This window comes from Pygoscelis adeliae, unplaced genomic scaffold (genome assembly GCF_000699105.1).
Source record: "Pygoscelis adeliae isolate BGI_AS28 unplaced genomic scaffold, ASM69910v1 Scaffold239, whole genome shotgun sequence".
Lineage (NCBI taxonomy): Eukaryota > Metazoa > Chordata > Aves > Sphenisciformes > Spheniscidae > Pygoscelis > Pygoscelis adeliae.
Window position 1 is genome coordinate 401171 of NW_008825537.1, and position 19651 is coordinate 420821.

The 19651-nt window shown below is 57.6% G+C and overlaps 1 protein-coding gene across 1 annotated transcript in view; it reads right to left on the reverse strand.

The window, feature by feature from the left end:
* Positions 1-917: 917 nt before the first annotated feature.
* The window catches only part of POLRMT (polymerase (RNA) mitochondrial (DNA directed)), a 22791-nt gene continuing 4057 nt past the window's right edge, over positions 918-19651 (reverse strand). Inside the window, exons 2-21 of the mRNA XM_009331848.1 lie at positions 19025-19120; positions 17600-18351; positions 17106-17236; positions 14051-14237; positions 13402-13551; positions 13068-13235; positions 12550-12720; positions 11563-11802; positions 10535-11314; positions 9866-9988; positions 7794-7916; positions 6659-6838; positions 5785-5871; positions 5375-5488; positions 4651-4700; positions 4260-4358; positions 3849-3921; positions 3248-3330; positions 2592-2662; positions 918-1728 (exon numbers count right to left, since the gene is read on the reverse strand). Of these exons, the coding sequence (XP_009330123.1) occupies positions 1679-1728; positions 2592-2662; positions 3248-3330; positions 3849-3921; positions 4260-4358; positions 4651-4700; positions 5375-5488; positions 5785-5871; positions 6659-6838; positions 7794-7916; positions 9866-9988; positions 10535-11314; positions 11563-11802; positions 12550-12720; positions 13068-13235; positions 13402-13551; positions 14051-14237; positions 17106-17236; positions 17600-18351; positions 19025-19120 (3728 nt within the window). The 3' untranslated portion in view covers positions 918-1678. The remainder of the gene's footprint in view (positions 1729-2591; positions 2663-3247; positions 3331-3848; positions 3922-4259; positions 4359-4650; positions 4701-5374; positions 5489-5784; positions 5872-6658; positions 6839-7793; positions 7917-9865; positions 9989-10534; positions 11315-11562; positions 11803-12549; positions 12721-13067; positions 13236-13401; positions 13552-14050; positions 14238-17105; positions 17237-17599; positions 18352-19024; positions 19121-19651) is intronic.

Consider the following 19651-nt stretch of genomic DNA (forward strand, 5'->3'; position numbering starts at 1 on the left):
GGGGCGTGGGTGCACACACACACACACACACGCCTCTCTGCCTAGCACTCTGGAGCCTTCCACGTTGAATGTATGCAGCGACTGCGAGCGAGGGGCCACGCGCCGGCCCAATGCCCTGTAGCTGTGCAGCCGGCAGGACAGGGCCCCGCTCCAAGCATCCACCTTTCCATCCAGCCCATCCTGTGCAATAAACGTCAGCAACTGACAGAGCTACACACGACTCCGTCTCTGCTTCTCCTTCACAACCATCCCTCCCTGCCGTGGCTCCGGCTGTTCCCGCTCCCCTCGCCCAGACCTGGGAGCCCTGCCACCGGGCACAGCCCCAGGCTAGGCTGGAGGAGGTAGCTTTATCCTTTGAAGAGCTGCTTCCCTGCCAGAAAAATGACAAGGCAAAAAGCCTCCTCCCAGCACCTTTCCCCTTGCTGGCAGGGCTGTGCCCCCCTGTCCAGTGTCAGCTGGACACCACAGGGCTGCAGTGGGGAAGGAGTTGGGAGTAGGCTGTGAACTGAAGCCAAGCACTGAGCTCCAGCTGCAAGGTTTCCAAACATCAACTGCTGCAGGAGCTGGGACACAAACACGCAGCCCCACAGACTGTGGAAGAGCCACAGTCTGTGAGACAGGAGGCTCCTGGCTAGAAACACAAGGGCCAAGTGGAGGCAGCCAGCCCCTGCAAGAGCCCTGCTCCCACTGCAGCTGCGCCAGCCAGTCTGTGCTGTGGGAAAAGTTTTGTCTCTCTTTATGCTACAAAAGCATTTCCAGAATGTGACACTGCTGTGGATAACTGAAGCCCAACCAGTCAGCAGAACAGTGGCAGCCTGGGGAGACATCAGTCCCACCTCCCCAGCACAAGGAGGGGAGAGCCCAGGCACCCCGCAGACTTCAGGCAAAGATGCAGAGAAGGATACAGTTTCCATCTAGTATTTCAAAAAAACCTATTTTATTTACAGTACTGTACACCTCCACCCCTGTGTTAGTGGTTTTCCCTGCCTCAGACCCAGTAAGCAGAATTTAAACCGATCCCTGGAAATGAGAGCCAGGAGCCGCAGAGGCTGTGCTACAGCAAGAGCGGTGATAGTGCCCAGCAGCTGGAGCAGGGCATGGAGACTAGCACCCACCCTGCAGCCGAGAGCAGGGCAGAAGAGGGCAGGAGGCTCCTGCTGCGGCCACGGCCGGCTGCCTGCCCCTCCAGGCAGGGGCCTAACGCTCCAGGAGGTCTGAGCCCTGCTGGTGGAGAGGAATGGAGAGGGATGGTAGCCCAGGACAGATGCTAGCCAGGCAAGCTCTGGAGCTCGCAGTACAGGCAGGCACATTGGGCCAGGGTGAGGACTGAGAGGAGCCAGCCCCATCTACCATCACCCCTTTGACCCCACACCAGAGAGATGCAGCCCTCCCCAGGGCTCGATGCCCTCTCCCCTTGCCTGGGATGCAGGCAGTAACAGCAAACAGTGCAGACACCCTGTCCCCCACCAGCCCCTCGTGGCTGCTCCCGCGCTCCTCGAGGAGTCCCAGTTTGCCCCAGCATCTCGGCGTTGGGCAGGTAGGTTTTGCTGGGCTGGCAGCTGTACCCACTTTCCCCATGAGATGCAGGACAGAGGGGCCTCGCAGGCCAGTGCCTACCGCAGCCTCTGAGGCAGCCGGCAGTCCAGAGGTAGTCCGGGGCCCCGCTGGCTGCCGGGGCTCAGCTGAAGAAATAGGTGGAATCCATCACCTTCTTCAGGTTGAATTTGCCTGGCAGAAGCAAGGGAGAGGAGAGGTCAGAGTAGAGCAGAGATGGGGCAACTGGGAGAAAAGCTGCCTCGAGCCCCGCTTCAGCTTCCTGCAGAAAACTACTTCAGCTCAGCCCTGCTGCAGGGTAGGTCAAGACAGCAGGGATCTTAGAGGTCTTCCAGGAACTGATGTCCCTCCAAATTTATCTAGGACAGTGGTAGAAAAGCAAGACAGAAGAGTGTCAACAGCAGCAAGGCAGGGAAGGAAGAGAGGAGCACGTGCCCTCAGGGTATGAACCATCCCTGCCACTGGATCCCGCTGCCTCTGGGGCTGACCACGGTGGCTGCTCAACAGCACGGGTCAGCGCTCCGCCGGCCTGCTCCGTTTTGCAAAGACAGAACAAAGGTTAGCCAGATGATCTGGCAGAGGCAGGGCTGAGAGATTAGGAGGAGTTAAACTAATTGCTTTAATCCCATTGCATGTATATCATCTAGATCCTGGCGATTACCATGCTGAGTGCCTCCATCCCATCTCCAGGCAAATGCCTCGTGGTTGGAAACAGATGGGAGAGGAACAACAAGACAGGTCGGGATGAGCTAGGTCAACCTGGGGAAAATCCCAGGGGCTCAGCTCCAGGGAAGGCAGGGACCGCTCACAGGGATGCTACAGGGGAACATCTTAAGGCACTGCCCCATGGCTCTGCAGTCCAGCACAGGCAGGAAAACCCGACCTTAGGGGACAGCTTTAGCACGGCTGGCCAGACCCTCGCTATGTCCAGCTTCAGACACCACATGAGCACAGTGATTTTGGCAGCCCCTCCCCATCTCATTCCCCGTGTCTCCAAACTGCTCCTGAGCTTTGCAGTTCCTGTCCTGTGCTCCTACCTGTCTTGGGGACATTTGACAGCTGCTCCATCAGTTTCTTCTGCCAGAGGGCTCTAGTCTCTCTGCCGGGGCTGGATGAACCAGAAGGAAAGCAAATCAACATGGGAGCTCTGGGAGAAGGTGCACTCTCCTCTGCTCCCCAGGGCAGGCCCCCGACAACAGGATTCAGCTCTTCCAAAACACATTACACACCCTGCAGCAGGAGCTCAGCCCCTGCCACAGCAGCCCTAGGCAGGTGCCGAGGCGTCTACAGACCCTGCCCAGGATTGGGTCGGTCTGTGCCGTCTGTCTGGCTCTGCGGTGGTAACTGAGGGCCACACACTGGGCCGACCCAACGTGTGTCTTCACTGCTCCTTACTGCCTCATTCACAGGGGGGAACGCCAGGCACAGGCATTATGGCCCGCCCCAGGCCCACTGAGGGATTCAAGCACCAAACCCTACCTCAGTTCTGCAGCAAAAAGATGCTGACACCTTGTTTTTCACACCAAGGACTGATGCCCAAATTGCCTTAGACAAGAAGGAAGCACAACTTCCCTCCAGAGCAACCCCCAGGCAGATGACACAACCCGTGAACATCTGGGCACAACCACCCCCAGGAGAGGGAATCGGTGTGGGTAAGGAGAGTGGTGAGGGTTCGCCAACAGGCAAGGAATACCTGCAGTACTTCTCCAGCATGAACTCGGACAGATCCTGCAGGATCTTCTCGCTGTGCAGAGCCACAAATTGCTGCCGACAGATCTGATCCAGGGAGCAACGGTGAGTCGCAGGTTAACAGGTGTTTTCCCCTCCTTCCCCTCAGTGCTTCTCAGCCAAGACAGGTCAGAGGTGAGGGGCAGGGAAGGCAGCGGGCAAGAGTGGGAAGGGGGGGCTGCCGAACAAGGGTGAAGGGAATCAGCCTGGGGAGGTGGGAAGCAGAGGCTGACCCCCGTTTATCAATCTACTGTACAACAGCCCTCGCAGCACTCCAGGGGAAAGAGCCCAGGGTAGGACAGAGGCACTGACTCTGCTAGGCACTGTGTTTAGCACTGATTTACAGGCACAGATTCTCCCTCACACCCTCCTTGAAGGGTGGGAGGAGATGGGGCTATGGCACCAGAGATTCAGCTGCAGCCACCAGCAAGCACCCCAGGTTCACCTTGCCTGGGTAAATAAATCAGACTATGGAGCAAAGCCCAGGGGAGGCAAGGGCTGGCAAGTGCCCAGAGGACAGATCAGCAAGATCCCTGCTCACAAGGGACCCGGGAGGACACTTTTACCTGGTTCATGACATCCACAGTGAGCGCGTGAGTCCAGTAGCAATCATGGACTGAGACGAAGGTCAGACCCTGCCTGGGAAGCAGCAGAAGGTGCCATGAAGTAGTGCTGAGAGGTCCCTCTCTGTGATGTCCCCTACCCCATGTAGACTCTCGTGCTGGGACATAAACAGGGACCACGCAAGGAGGGGGACCCCCTGGAAAGAGCCTGCAGATCTTCAGAGAGACGGCTAACCCCGTGATCTCCCTGTCCCTGCCCTGCTGCCTCCTCTCAACCCTTCTCTGCCAGAAACCCCAAACACCTACCCACCAGGGAAACCTCTTTCCCACATCACACGCCTTGCCCTGGTGACGCTCTCCCAGCAGAGACCGAGTCCTGGAGCCAGGGAAGAGCCCCAGCTGCCTGCTCCCTACCTGAGGCAGTGCAGAGCCGTGAGCATCATGTGCGTGGAGTCCAGGGAGTGGATGAAGTTGGGTGGGAAGGCGTTCTTCTGCTTCACTGTATCAGGCTTCCTGCAGCACAGAGTGGGAGACGGGAGGAGCTGGGGCACTTCCAGGGCCAAAGATGAGAGCACCAGCACAGCCAGAGCCAGCCAAGACCTGGGATTGATGGGGGCAGCCCTGGAGGGCCCCAAGGCCCTTGCTGAAGCACAGAGCCCCGCTCCTCTGGCTGGCTTTCTGCAGCTCAGAGGGATACCAGGAGCTTTGGCACTCATTGGCAGGTTCCACTGGTGGGAAGGTTTTGTCCCCAAAGCACAGGCTGGGGACAGCAAGAGCTCAGTAAAGACGGTGGTTTCATACTTACTGGTTGCCGTTGGAGGTTTTCACACTCAAGTTCTGCATGCTGCAATTCAGCTGCAGGGAAAGAAAAAGGGGATCAGCTGTCACACTGCACTGCCCAGCCCGCACAAGGTGCTCAGCACTGCCCCGTACTTCTGGAGAAGCAATTGCACCGACCACGAACTACTCTGCCCTGCGGGAAATGTCCCTGGCTGCAACAAGGGGCCTGGGCAGGGACCTTGCCAGGGCATCCCAGTCACCATGGCAGCTGTCACTCCTCAGTGACACCGTGCCTGTTTCCCCTCCTGAGAATGCTGGCAGGCACCCTTCACCCCTTCCCAGTGATAGACTGATTCACCCCTGCAAGGGCTAAAAGAAGGGCCCCTGGAGGTGAGCAGCTGTGAGGATGAGACAGGCTGGGGAGACGTGAGTCAGTGCAGCAGCGCGTGGGAGGCGAAAGCAGCAAGACTGAATCACGCGAGCCCTGAGGAAGGCTCCTTGGTGCGGGGAACGGGCCCGTGCCCCAGCTGCCTGAGTGGGACGGGAGCAGCAGAGCTTCCTCACCAGCCCACCCACACACTCCAGTCTCTGCAGGGAGGATGTGCCTGCACACACAAATCCTACCTGCTCTGCAGGCTCACCCGCAGGTGATACCAACCTGCCGGGCTTTAGCTTGCTGCCCTGAAGCCCCTCTGCCCTGCTCCCCACCATGGCAGAGGGAGGGGGCACACCGCACATCAGATACTCACCACAGTGGACCTGGAGCGATAGTAGGGCTGCACGATGGGTAGACCCAGTGGTGTGACCCATTCCACTGTCCGTCCCGACTGGGCAATGAGCTTGGCACTCTCCGTCAGCCAGTTCTTTAGAGGGAAGTGGGGAAGAAAGCAGCTGGAGTTAGTATGGGCAGCTGGGAGACCCCATCCCCTCCCAGCACAGGTGAGCCCGACTCCTGCCACCAACTGTGACAGTCCAGCTCTTACGGGGGAGTTTGGCCCTGCAGCAGGCATAATCCCACACCTCTGGGCTGGGACAGGAGGACCCTCTGTTGGCCAGGACCCAGAGGAACCATCTCTCCCCATGGAGCATCTCCTGGTCTATGTATGGGTGGTCCAGAGAAGAAAAGGCAGAGAGAGATAAGAGGAAACAGGCACCTTACCTGGATATCTCGAGTTGCTGAGAACATCTCCTTGATGCCATTGAACACCTGCTTTACGAGGTAGTGAGATGCTTCCCACAAGTATTCCTGCACAGACCAAAGGCAGAGCGAGGGGTCAGGCAAAGGGGCAGCAAAAGATGCTAAGCAAAGGGATGGGACCTAGGGTAAGCTAAAAGAGCATCTCCCTGCTCTCCAGTGCCTCAAAATTGCCTCCATCACAGACTGTGCTAAGTCTTGAGCTGTTGCAGATGGCTGTGGGTTGTGATGGAGGGAGGCTGACATCAGCATTTCAGATGGCTCCTTGTCTGAGGACAGGCTCATCTCTGTGTAACGTCCCTGGACGAACAGGAGGCTCTTGCTGCCTCATCTGCCCCAGGAACGTAACACACGGCAAAAACACTCCCCACACCAACATGCCACGGCAAATCACCCACTCAGCAAGGACTGTCTCACGGTGGGGTCACAGAACAAGAAACAGGCACCAGGAGGTGCAAGCCTCCAAGAGCTCTGCTAAAGTCAAGGGCCACTTCCAGAGGGAAGAGCAAAGGCACAAACCTTGTTTTGCATCTAAAACACCAGCTGAGGCTGTCATGCCACCAAGCTGGGCCCGGGAAGGATGAGGAGCAGCCCCACCTGAAGAATCCCTCCCCACCCACAAGTGCTGGCAGACAGCTCTCCTGCAGGCTGGACAAGCCTGGCACAGGCATGGGGGGGGCCAGTCCTGCACGTCCCTCTGCTAGCTGAGATTTGGGGGGGTAAGGAGAGAGCAAGGCAGGAAGGAAACCCACAGTTAAAGGCAGTGCAGGTACATCTCCCAGCAGGGACTGAGAGCTGAGCAAAACACTGCTGGGGGAGGCCAGGGCAGGCATGCTACCTCAGGGAACTCATCAATCTCCTTGAGGCGCTTCTCCATCTGCAGCCGCCCGCCGTAGCGTGTGACACCGTACACCACTGTCATCACCGTCTGCTTCACCACCTTGCGGCTGACAAAGCCTTGCAGCACCTGGGCAATCTTCACTCCCTGTTCAGCATCCCTCTTCCGAAACTCCTCCACCTGAGGAGGAGAGCGCCCCGGGAGGTCAGCCATGCTGGCCCAAGTCCCCTTCATGGCTGGGGGAGAGTCAGGGGGGCCACATGAGACCCTCCCAGCTATGCGCTGCCTGGCCTGAACTCCCATCAGAAACCCTGCAGCCCATCTTCACCAGCCCTGGTTAGCAGAGATCATCTGCTGAAGGGATCAAGAGGCATCCACATCTCACAGATTGCCGTGCCTGCAGGGCCCAGAGCCTTCCATTGCTGCCTCAGCAGAGCAGTGTCACTTGGCAGCTGGGTGGTGCTGGACATCACAAGGACACGGCACTAGGACTGTGGCTCAGGACTCAGGTTCTCCCACCTCTGCCACCCCCAGTGATAACTCCGAGCAAACCATGCACCATCCACCTGCTGCTGCAGTGCTGCCTGGATAAAACATGTCGAGACCTAGAAGGGAGAGCCAGGGGTTCGATGCCAGTTGAGTGAGTCTGGTAGATCTCAGCACACTTCACATCATGTCTTGCCAAGAAAACTGAAGACTTAGCAGCAGTGCCAAAGGCTGAATCTCTCCCCCCTCCCTCCTACCCAGCTCAAACGAAGAAAATCCCATAACCTGCGGGCCAGCCAGCTGTGATCAAGAGATGAGGAACGCTCTTTGATCTCTTCCACCTCTGTACGCTACTTCTCCTAGACTTCATTCAGGACAAGTGAGGACAACAGAAATCCCAGTGGATTTCTCATAGGTACCTCCGTCAGGACAGATCTCCAGCCAGATCCCCACTGCAGCTGCTGCAGTGGTTCCCATTTGGGGAGGGAGAGACTCTCTGCCTGTGACCAGCTCATGCTTTCCCAGCCCTCTGTATGCTGGTCCTACCTCGACCTTTCTCCTTGGGAGCTGGAGTGACCCTTGCAACACACTGGCAAGGAGGGGAGGCAGGTCCAAGAGGACACCTCCCCGTGTCTCCGCTATGCCTCACCTGCTGGGCCACCACACTGTAGACATCCTGGGGGACACTGCAGGGCATCAGATTGACAGACATGGCGCCAATAAGGTCCCGGCCAAGAGCTGCATAGTGCTGCAGACCATTGCAAGAGCCATCCTGCGCGTGGGAAGAGAGCAGGGTGGAAACAAGGTGTTAGCGTGTGGATGGAGCCCTGCTCATCCGCCCCCACTCAACAACACAGATACACTTGGCTCAGAAGGTTATTGCCATTTTTCCCCCCCTCTCTTGGGACAGGTTTGCAGCTGATCTTCCAGCAGTGGCCAGGGCCACACCGGTTTCCATCTTCCTTCTAGCCAGTTTTCCTGATTGGGTCTCATCACTAACTACTGCTGCCTATGAGGTTTAAAAAAAGAACCTCACATCACAGTCCCCTCCATGAATTTTCAGACATCAGAGCTCTGTGGAAACAGTGAAAAACAGAAAATTTGGAAAACAACAAATCTGTCTGTGATGCTAAAAGAAGCCCCAAGAGCCGGCAGTCTAAACAACCTCAGAAAACCCAGGAGCAGGATCAGAGGCAGGACGAGGCAAAAGATCACTCAGCAAGCCACAGCTGACTGAGGCTCCAGTTAGCTGTGCTGCCTCTGCTCCACGGCTGATGAAAACATCCTTCTGACAGAAACCAGCTCCGACCCAGCCTTTCCCAAAGCTGCAGTTACAGAGGCACGCTGACTGATCTGTCACAGCAGCTGCCCTGACAGCCCTCCTGGGACCAAGATCAGCTTGGATGAGATAGGCAGGACCTGAATGATGGCGTGGGAAGGTCCTGCTGTTCCCCAAACAGCACCAGCAGAAACGTTTCTCACAGAAGATGTGCTGCTGCTTTGGACCATCCCTGCTCCTCCTGTGCTTGGGCTCTGCCTGGTCAAAGGGAGCCTGCAGGATCAACCCTCCTCTCCCCCTCCTCCCCACACCCTGCAGTGCAGCAAGTTGCAGAGCCGATGATTGACAGGGCTCTGGCAGCCCTGCCGCAGCAGAAGAGCTGCCTCTATTAACCAAGTGCTGATGACTCAGGTAGAAAGAGACTTGGGTGCCCTCCAGAAGTAGTCCTTGCTTGAATTTCATTAACGGCACCCTCCACCCCCCCCGACTGCTCTCTTGATCTTTTGTTGTCATAACAATATCAGTTTAGACAGTCTCATACATATTCCAGACCACCGCTACTGGCAGAATACACCCTGTTCTCCCCCCCAACTTCATTAGGGCCATCTGATCTTCTAATGAGATAAATGAGCAAGCCCCTCTCACCAAGAAAACAATTAATCATTGTCTCCCATGCAGCAAGGGGATTTATCAGTGCAGGCAGACAGCTGGCTGGGCAGCGGCTGCAGAGAGCGCTGCAGATCTGCTGGGACGCAGCAGGGAGAAAGGGCTGAGTGCTGGCTAACAGGAGCGGCTGCCTGGCTCCTCTCTCCGGCTGGGAAGGACAGATGCCTTCAGAGAGCTGAGCAGCACCCAAACGATTGCACTTGCCCCGCTCAGAGTATGGGCACATCTGGGACTGAGCAGTACAGGGCACATGGTGAATGACAGCCACATCACTGAATGCAGGGGACAGATCAGCTCTGTTGCCCTGCCCTTCTTCAGAGGTCCAGACCTCCCGTCTTTTGCTCCAGCCTCAGCACAGCTCCAAGCACTTCAGATGGGCAGGTGCTGCCATGCACCCACGCCACGTCCCACCCAGCCAGGGTCGGGCTGATTTCCAGTCCTGATCCCGCGGCTGGAGCAGCTAAGACTGGCCCGGCTCCCACCCTGTGGGCAGCTGACAGCGATCGCCCAGACAGGCTCTGCTCCAGCCAAAGGAAGCAAAGCAGCACTTAACTCTACTGGCTCATTAATGGCTGCATGCAGCAGCAAATTACTGGAGTTCTCAAGCCAAGATGCCTGTAGACTGCACTCCCATTCTTAAGAAAGCCTGGCCACATGGCGTAGTAAATGCAGCACTGGAGACCTGCATGCTTCTGCCCTGCCCCGAGCTTTCTGCCCTGCCCGTTTTCCTCTCCCCGCTCAGCCACACGGGCCATGCGGATCCGTTGGGCTCCCACCTGGTGAACCGGGAAGTGGGAGATGTAGGCTGCTGGATCTGGGGACCGCGAGGCTTTGGCGATTTCCATGCAGCACGCCAAGGCTTGCCAGGGTTCGTCGGTGTTCATCCACCACTTCCTGCCCTGGGAAAACAAAAGCACACGCTGGTAGGAGCGGGCAGTGCTCTTGTAGCACCTCAGAGCACAGGCAGGAGCCCCTGTGCTCTCAGCATATACTGGGCAAGCACCTCCTCCCACCATGCCTCCATTTCCCTAATATTTCATCGTGTTTTCAAATAGAAATGTGTTATTTAGGAAACTCTGCAATGCTTTGTTTCCCTTTTTCCTCTCAAAGCGTTATCTTTCAAAAGGTTTCTGTTTCAAAATTGATTTGATTTCCATTCTATTTTACTTTCTAGAAGCTATGCTAAGTAAGAGGAATGGTTAAGTCTCCTCCGAAATGAAAGACAACACTGATCCTTTTTTTGCTTAGCATATTTGGACAATTCTTATTTGGACTCAAACACAGAGGAACTTCCCTGCTTTTCGGCTCGGTCACTGAAGGAGAACCTCCCAACCCGCCGGGGGCTAGCTGCAGGCTCCTGGAGCCCACGCTATTCCCCTGCCATTCAGGGTCCCACCACTCCACCCCAAGAGAAAGCAGAGCCCTGCCAGCCATTCCCCACCTACCGTGAGCGGGTGGTCGGCTGAGTCCAGGATCTCCTCCATGATTTCATTGGCGTACTCCAGCCGCTCCTGCAAGGCGTTCTTCTTCTTCAACCCCGTGAGGTTAATGAGGTGGATCTTCAGCCAGTCAAGGCCCTTGGGCCCCAGTGGCTTTCCCTCTGCAAAAAGCAGGATGGCCCGGGTGACATCGTTACCAAGGTGGTTGAAATAAGGTGGGCAAGGGTAAGTCCTGCCTCGGAAGTCCATGTTGTGAGGAAACCAGAACACCTTGTCCCTGACGTAGTTGGCGATGGAGAGCTTATAGAGCGCGTCCATGCGCAAGCTGTGCATTTCGGCTGTCTTCTTCTTGCACAGCAACAACTCGTGCTTCTGGGACTTGTTGGAGGTAGAGGAATTGCTGGGAGCAGCAGGAGGCCTGGGGGCCTCAGAGATGGGCGGTGGGATGTCCAGCTTCTCATTGCCTTTGTCATTGAAGATGGAGATGATGATATCCAGCACTGGCTGGTTAATCTTCCAGGCGCAGTTGCCCAGCTGGTTCAGGGCATCCAGCACGGGGTGGAGGTTCACCAGAGGACACTGCTCCAGAAGCAGCTGGTGCTGGATGGCCCCAACCACAAAGCGCATCAACTTGGTGTCATTCAGGACAAAGGCACCAAAGTCGGGGGAGGTCCAGGGTACCGGGGGGCACAGCATAGGTATGGCAGAGGAATTAAAGGTCAGCAAGGTCTCTGCAGCATCTGACACAATCTGGGAGAAGATGGGATGGGGCTTTATCAGCCCAACCTGAGAGGAGAATCAGAGAGGTAAAGGTCAGCAGTAGAGGATTAGGGCTGGAGTCTGGAAGAGCATGTGGTCAATCAGCCATTACATAGCGATCATGCTACGTACTGACACTGTCCGCACAGAACCAGAGGCTCCTCTAAGCGTCCCTGAGCAGGAAAGGCAGCAGGGAGGGAAAAGGGCCTTGCAAAGGCCCAGCTCCGATGAAGAGGTGACCTGCACAGCCCCAGAGCCCCCAGGACAAGGCTCACCTGCCAGCTGCTGTGGAAGGAGTAGACGTGGTAGAGGACGGGGATAAGCCTGGGCTCCAGGCGAGGATTGAGGATGTTCCTCGGCACCTTGACAGCCTGCACCAGGAGTTCCAGCATGTGCATGCCCAGGCGCATGAGGAGCATGTACGGCCAGCTGCAGTCCTTCAAGTTCAGGGAAGGCCCAAAGCCTGCTTCTGCCACCAGCTTCTCCCAATATTCCCGTGGCAAGTACGTGTCAGGCTGGGAGGTAGAAGGAGAAAATCGGGTCAGCTGGAGGGGCCAGCCACACCGCTCCCAGGGGTTTTGCTGGATGGGACCTATGTACCTGGAACATGGTTCTGAGAAGGATCCTCCTGTCTCTGTGTCCCTATGAAGTCCTCCCTGACAGGGGTATTTGGGGAAGGACTGCTGACGTGGCTGGGGCAAGCCCAACAGCGAGAACCCGCTTCTGCTGCAGGCTGGGACAGTGGCGCTGCAAAGCCCTTCCTCTCGCCACATCCCTGTGCCGACACCCTGTCCCCACACCATCCTGACCCTCCTTCCCAGACTGCAGGTCTGCCTCCCCCACCATGCCGAACGCACACAGCTCTGCGAACGACCTGCTCATCCAGCCCTCGAGCTGCCCAAATCGGCGGCCTTGGCCCCTTTCTCCCTTCCCGTCCTGCACTGCAAAGCACACCCTCCTCAAGCCCCAGAGCTCTCCTGCATGGGATGCCTGGCTCCAAGGGATCAACTCTGCCAATTTAAAACCCTCAGGCTCAGAAATACCCACCGCTATGCCAGAATGGACCTGCCTGTTGCCACGGGGCAGGGGGCCTGCCAAGCGCTAGCTGGGGTCTTACTGGTTCCAGTGGCCTCTGCAGCAGCAGATTCCCAGAACCCGGACCTTGTGCTTGTGAGGAGGTGGACAAACTGCCCTGCCACATCTCTGCTCTGCTGCTCTGTAACCTGCAGGCCCCAGGACCCCCCTCTCCCAGGCATACCTACCTGTCGGTCCTTTGCCAGCAGGTGGATGTATTCCTCATAGACCTCCTGCACCTTCTCCAGCTGGCGGCTGCGCAGCTTCCTCTGGGTGATGTATCTGTTGTAGATTTTGGAGCCCAGCTCCCTGGCCAAGACAGCCAGGGATTCTCCTTGTGGAGAGAGGGTGTTGAGGATCTGAGAAAGGGGAAGGCAAAGAGGGTCTTAAGGAGGGAGGAACAGAAAGACGGAGCAGAGAGACAAAGTGGGAGTTAAAGCCCCTGTGTGGTGAGCATAGAAAGATGCCGATTCCCATGATGCTGAGCAGATCATGAGGAAGGAAACATGGCCAGGACAGAGCAGGGGCTTCTCTGGCTGCTCAGCACGGGGAGCAGACAGAGCCTGCACCTAATAACCTGGGCAAACTTTGAGGCTCGTGTTCTGATTCTGCTGGCCCAAGCAGGACATCAGTGCTTTGTGGCAACCTTATGGCTGTCCGGGTGGCCCCGGTCCTGTAGATCTGTGAGGGCAGGGCAGGGTCCTACCTGCAGCATGATGCCCACATACTCCTCATCTGGCATCAGGCACAGGTAGGGGTAGAGAATGTTGTACCCCGACACCGTCTTGAGCTTGGACATGCTGTGCTTTGACTTCTGCAGGGCCTGGAGGATGGAGTCATGCCACTGGGAACGAAGGGTGGCCAGCAGTTTGCGCTACACAGAAACGGAAGCAAGACAGCAATGCTGTGGTGAGAGTGTGTCAGCAGGGAGCTGCCCCCCTCTTTAGGCCACCAACCCCTGCATCTCTCCCACAGGTCCTGAGGGCTGAACTGCCCCCCCTCCCTTCAGACATGCAGCCCCCAGACTCCCTGAGCTTTACCGCTTTAATGGCTTGCGGGGTCAGAGGTTTGGTTGACTCCACTGACTCGATGGTTACAGTATTGTCCAGCTCCATCTCCAGCTGCTGCTGAAAGCGCTCCTGCAGCTCCTGCACAGTGAAATCCAGCTTGGGGTATGGCACCATCTTCTCCTGCAAGAAGAGTGAGACATTAAGTGCCAAAAGCCAGAGGAAGAGAAGACATGCTCATTCTCCCAGCTTCCCTGCAAGAGGCACGTGGCATGAGTCCCTGCTGAAGGCACCTTTCCGGGACCTCTGAGTCCAGAGGTCCGAGGTCTCCGGCTGGCAAACCCCAGGGACTCTGGAGTAACAGGAGTCTCCAGAGACTGCTATGTTCCCGTGTCATGACCAAGCATCCCCCCAGGCACCCCCTCCAGCATATGACCATCATCTCCAGCCCCCCCTGACAGCCCTCCGCTTCTCTGTTGCTCTGTAAGGCTGTTGGTACGGCTATTCGCTTCCTCAGAACAAGGAGCTGCCTGATGATTGTGTGGGCTATTGAGCAGAGATCGAGCTAAAAAGTTCTTCCCATATTACAGACTTGGGCTGGACCTGAGGACACCTGTCAACATCATTTGGCCAGCTCCAACACCTCTGAGCTGCAGAGACATCCCTGAGCTCTGTGGCTTACTTTGGAGTAGAAGTCCTGGAGCAGAGAAGACTTGCAGGTCTGGGGCTTGGGTGGAGGGGGCAGCTGGTAGTTGGGCTGGACAATCCTGATGGCCCTCAGCACCTTCTCCTTCTCATCTTCCTCAAACAGGCACTTTTGGAAGAGCTCATCCACGTGGAAGCCATCGTTCTTCAGCTGCTGCACACATCTGAAGAGGGGCAGATAAGATAGGCTTAATCTTTCACAGGGGACTGTGCATGTTGGACAGAAATCAGCACATAATGAGGCAGGGTACAAAGTTTTTAAACAGAAGACTAAGCGTGGAGAAAAGACAGATGGGGGTGACCCCTTCTGAGGACCCAAGAGCCTTGACTGTATCAGGCTTTTTCTTCCTCACTTGTGCCCTCAACAGCATCACCTGGATCCACATGAGACACACCACAGGACAAAGAGCCACCCCTCCCAAATCCCTGGCAGCCACAAAAGCAAAACCCTCTCCCAAAGCAGGGCTTGGGGGCTGGCACCCACCAAGAACTAGCTCTGAGCACAGGGCAGGAGACTGATACATGGCTCCAGGCCGTTCCAGGAGGGCTAGTGGGCCTCCCCATGCCAGGTTCTTCCCAGCAGCTTTCCTCTGTGCTACCCTTCATGCCAGGGCAGCTGCAGGAGGGTGCAACCTCTCACACTCGTTGGAAAGGCTCTGATAGCTCCAGGGAGTGGGATGTGCCCCATGCACTTGCCCTGGGATGCCTTTTCCCTTCTCCTGCATGCTCCTCAAAGCATGCTCCATGCAGCAACCACTGAAAGCCTTGCAGCAACTTGTACCTGACCTCACCGATGTCTGCCCAGCCCCAGACGGGGGAAGAATGGTGCAGAAATGGGCATAACTGGGAAACCCACGGAAGGCAGGTGCCTCAGTCCACCAAGAGCATGACTGTCGGGCAGCCTGGCAGCAGGATGCTGTCCTGCGGGAAGACAGGAGCTCTCCCTGCCCTCTGCACACGGCCAGGAGACAGCTCTCCGGGGAGCTGCCTCCAGAGCACAGCCCGTCCCGACAAGGTCACCCGCCTCAGGTTACAGCGATCAATTATCCACCCCTCCAGCCCGCACCTCTGCTGAGCGGGCGGCTTTCACCTTCACACTTGGGTGGGGAGACTGAGCTCCGCTGCTGTTGTGAGACTGAGCAAAAAGATGCAGGTTCCTTCACGCTCAGATAACCCTGCTCTCCCCTCCAGCCCGAGGCAGCAGAAGGGAACCCATGGGGCTGGTCACAGCTTGGGCAAAGGGGCGGGGGACTGCGATCATGCACTGAGCCTGGGAGCCAGGGCACAAAAGCACAGCTCGCAGGGCTGCAGCAGGAACAGCCTGAGCACCAGGAGCAGCTGCAGCGCCTGCGAGGCAGCTCTCTTCCCTGCAGCCCCCATCGCTGCCGGGGACCAGAATCCCCTGCACACGCCAAGATCTCCCACTCCCCAGCCCCACAAAGGATGCTGCAGGACCACATTATCCTGGCTCTGCTGGGCTGGAGGCAGGATCCAGGGCGCAGCAGAGCCCAGAGCACCACCTGCTGACTGGCCTGGCCTGCGCCGGGTGACACTGGAGGGAGGACAGGCAGACCCAGGTGACAGCAGCACCACCAGGCCCCAGCCCAGGCCCCATCAGCCACGGAAAGCAAAATGGGCAGGAGGGAGCCCCTGGCAGCTTTGGGAAAGCATTAAGAGCCCAAGAGGCGACAAACAGTGCCTTGAGCCAGAACGGCAACACGCTGTGAATCCTGCTGCTGCGTGCGCCCCAGCTGCATTTTGGTACGTTTGGGGACAGGCAGGAGCTTCAGTGAGGAACAGCTCTACATCTCTGCAGAGCCACTCTCCCCAAAAACTACCCCACAGCAGCCCAGTTAAAACAAGCAACTTCCATCTTACACCCTCAAAGGGAACCTGCAGTCTAGGAGCAGAGCGAGAAACAACGCCCATCTCGCACACTCTCAGCACAGGCTTAGCACTCCAGGCCACGCTGCCGCCACGTCCAACTGGGAGAGCACGTTTAGGAGAGGAAGGGAAACGAGAGCTTGTACCCACACACACAGCACCAGCAAACAGAAACAGTTGTGGGGAAACACACACAGGCTCTGGTGAGGCTTGGGGTTGACAAATCTGTGCAGATGTGCTATAAACATCTGCCTATAGACAGCCCTACAGGTGCAACACCCACACACCCAGGCAGGAAAGTCAATGCCAGTCACTTCTAAATCAGCAGACTGGAAGACATTCACTCAGAGGCATCTAGAACTTGTTAGCCAGCCAAGGGACACATGAGGCCAGCGATAAATCCCTCAACCACTCAAGGGTGTTTGTGCAGCATTAGCAGATCACCAGAAAGCTTTCTCCCTCTGGCAAGGCAGCTGGCTGTGCTACCAGACCCAAGCACTGCCCCTAGACCCAGCCTGCTGAGATCTCACAGGGCTCCTCCAACTCCTTGCTTTGGGTCTGACACTTATTCTGCCCATTATGCTGCACAAAATCCGTCTGAATCCCCTGATCACATTCCTCCAGAGAGCTGGCACCCTGCAAATACAGCTGTTTGGCTGAGCCTACCAGGAAGGGCAAACTCCACAGAGGTGCTGTAAAAATAAATGGAGGAGCCATTCCTACTGGGCAGTGGTTGAGGGGCCAGTGGGAGACACATGCCCAGGATGGGTGCAGAACCAAGGAGCACCTGACTGAAGAGAGGCTGCTCCCAGCCCAGGGAGCTCCGGGGGGAGCAGACACAGCTCTGGCCAGAAGCAAGGTTGTTCTCACCTCCTACATCTCCTTTCCCTGCAAGATCTCAACTCCCTAGCAGCTGGGGGTGGCAAGGAGGGCCCACTGTGGGAGCTCTGCCCGCCCCTAAATCTGGCCACGAAAAGTGGGTCAGAGCATCTAGACATGCATGCAGCAGGGGCAGATCTTCCCAACTCCAGGCCAGCGCATCTCCTCCCCAGAGCAAGCTCCCAGTTCTCCCAGTGCAGCGAAGCGGCAGGCTGTGGAGATGCTGCCCCGGGGCTCGGCGGCACCCTGCGGCAGGTGAAGTGCGTTACCTCCAGACGGCTTTGGTGGACGACTGGTTCCGGCCCATGCACTCCAGCGCTGCTGCGTAGGAGTCCAGGCTGGGCCGGAGGCCGACGGACTCCAGCATGGAAAACAGCTGGTTGATGCGCTGCAAGCAGCCCTGAGGATGAGAAGGGAAAGGGGCTGTGGACACAGACACCAGCAGCCCCAAATCACAGCTTCACGCCCCTCTGCTTCTGTTCAATTTTCGCCACATCCATCCTGCCCCATCCCCTTCCTCCCCTCAAAGCTACCTCACAGGGATCAGTGGCCTGATTCAGTGGCCTCCTATCAGCTCCGTCCCTCTCAGCAGAAGCCAAGCCCTCCTTGAACACTTGCTGAAGGCAGATGTGACAAACAGATAAAACCGTGACTACTGCTTCTACAAGTGTGAGGCTCTTCCTCCTGAGCCAGCCCCCCTCTCCCCCTCGGCCACCCAGAAAACCTGACAGCCAGACCAGGGCAGCAGCCCGCAGCTCAGTACCTTTCTTGCCCAGCTACGCATCACGATGTTGTACGCATTGACACTCAAAAGCCTTCTCTTCACAGGGGAGCTGTGGTACAAGAGAAGGAACCTCTCAGCCTCCTCTGGCTGCTGCGAGAAGAGGAAGCATTCGAGGCTGGACTGGATGGTCTGCTGCAGGATCTTGTACTGGCTGCTGTCCTTGTCCTCGAGCACCCTCCGAGGCCACTGCGCCTTTGCACCCTCCTTCACTGCTGCCACCCTCGGCTTGCGGTGGGCATAGACAGCATGAGGGCCAGCGTGGCTCTGGCTCCAGGCAGCAGCCACTTTATTCTTTGGGGCCTTTGGGCTCTTCAGGCTCTTCTTGGCTTTAGCTTTGGCCTTTGGTTCGGCCTTTGCCTTTGGTTTGGCCTTGGCCTTGGCCTTGGCCTTGGCCTTGGCCTTTGGTTTGGCCTTGGCCTTTGGTTTGGCCTTGGCCTTTGGTTTGGCCTGGCCCTCCTGAGCCAGCTGGGAGGCAGCGATGGATAACTTCCGCTCCACCTTCAGCTGCCGGATGTACATCTCCTTCTTCAACTTCTCGACCCAGCTGCTGGGCCGGGCTGGGCTCCCATCCCCTCCCCTGGGAGCGGGTTGCTCCTCCGCAGCACCGGGAGCCACCACTTTCCGCAGGGGGTCCTGGTACTTGTCATTCCCCCGCGGGGCCAGCTCCACTTTGTTGACCGTCACCTCCGGGACATTACTGGCTTGGAGCTGCTTCACTCGAGCTTTCAGCACTGCCGGGAAACACACAGCCGAGGAGAGGTGAAGGGATGCAAGGCACGGCAGAAGGTTGTGTCCTACCCCAGGGCCTCGCCTCTGGAGTGCCCAGGAACACGCTCAGGAAAAGAGGGTCCACGCAAGGACTTCTTCCCTCCTTGGTCAGCCCTCCTCCCAGCAATCGGCTGCTTTGACCACTGTCTTTCTAGGATCCACCCCTATGCTGTGGCCCACCCCAGCATCCTGGGGAACCCAACAATGTCACTGCAAGGGAAAAAGCACCCGCTCACACTTGTCTACCCTGCTGCCTGGTCACTTCACTGGGCCTCTCTCCGAAGACTTCATGTCCTCAGCTCATCCGGGCAGAGAGCCCAAAACCAGAGCACGTTCCAGGTCAGTCTGCAGGGCCCTCACACGCCCTGGAAGGACTCTTCTGCCACCCCTTAGGACCACCCTGCGTTTTCCAGCAACTCAATGCTCCCTGTGGCCCTCCAGGTCCTTGGGACAGGACAGAACCTGCTCAGGGAGGCCCTCAAGCCCATGGGAAGCCCACATCCTTGTCCAGGCTACAAGTATTTCCAGTCCCAAATACCTCCTTTATGACTGCACAGAAGGGGATGACTCCTAGAAAACCTCCCGGACGCTGAACAAGGGAAACCCCTGCAGCTCTCCTAGCCCTCCCCGACTCACCTTCCAGCAGCTCTGTCCTCTCGCAGATGGCATTCCTCCTCGCCTTCTCCTTGGCGCTGGCGGAGGAGTAGTTCCTGAGAACACTCCATGGGATCCCTGCAGCGGAAAGACACAAAGACCAGGAGGTCAGAGAGGGCTTCACCCCTTACACCGCTCACTGCCCCACAGCCCTGCCCCACGCCACGGCTGGGCCCCAGCGAGAAGGGGGCAAGTGGCGTTTCTCAGCTCGGCTTGCAGGTCCCAGCAACCTCAGCAGCAGTGCCACAGGAGGGCAGGGGGGCTGCTCTGTGCCAGCAAGTGACAGGGACGCCCCCCCCCCGGCTCTAACCTCTCGGAGGGAACACGACCCCAAGGACACCACAAACCCCAGCTCTGTTGCACGGGGCAACAAGACCCCAGCAACCCCCAGAGCAGGCAGACTCTATCCCACAGCAGGGACAGGACCCCAGAGACCCCCATTTCTATCCTCAGAGAACGGCAACGCCCCAGGACCCCCACAGCCCCCACCTCTATCCCTAGGGGGCGGCTCACGACGCAAAAAGACCCCCACAGCCCCCAGCTCTGTCCCAGTGGAGTGCTCGGGATGCCAGGGACCCCCGCAGCCCCCAGCTCTGTCCTGAGGGGATG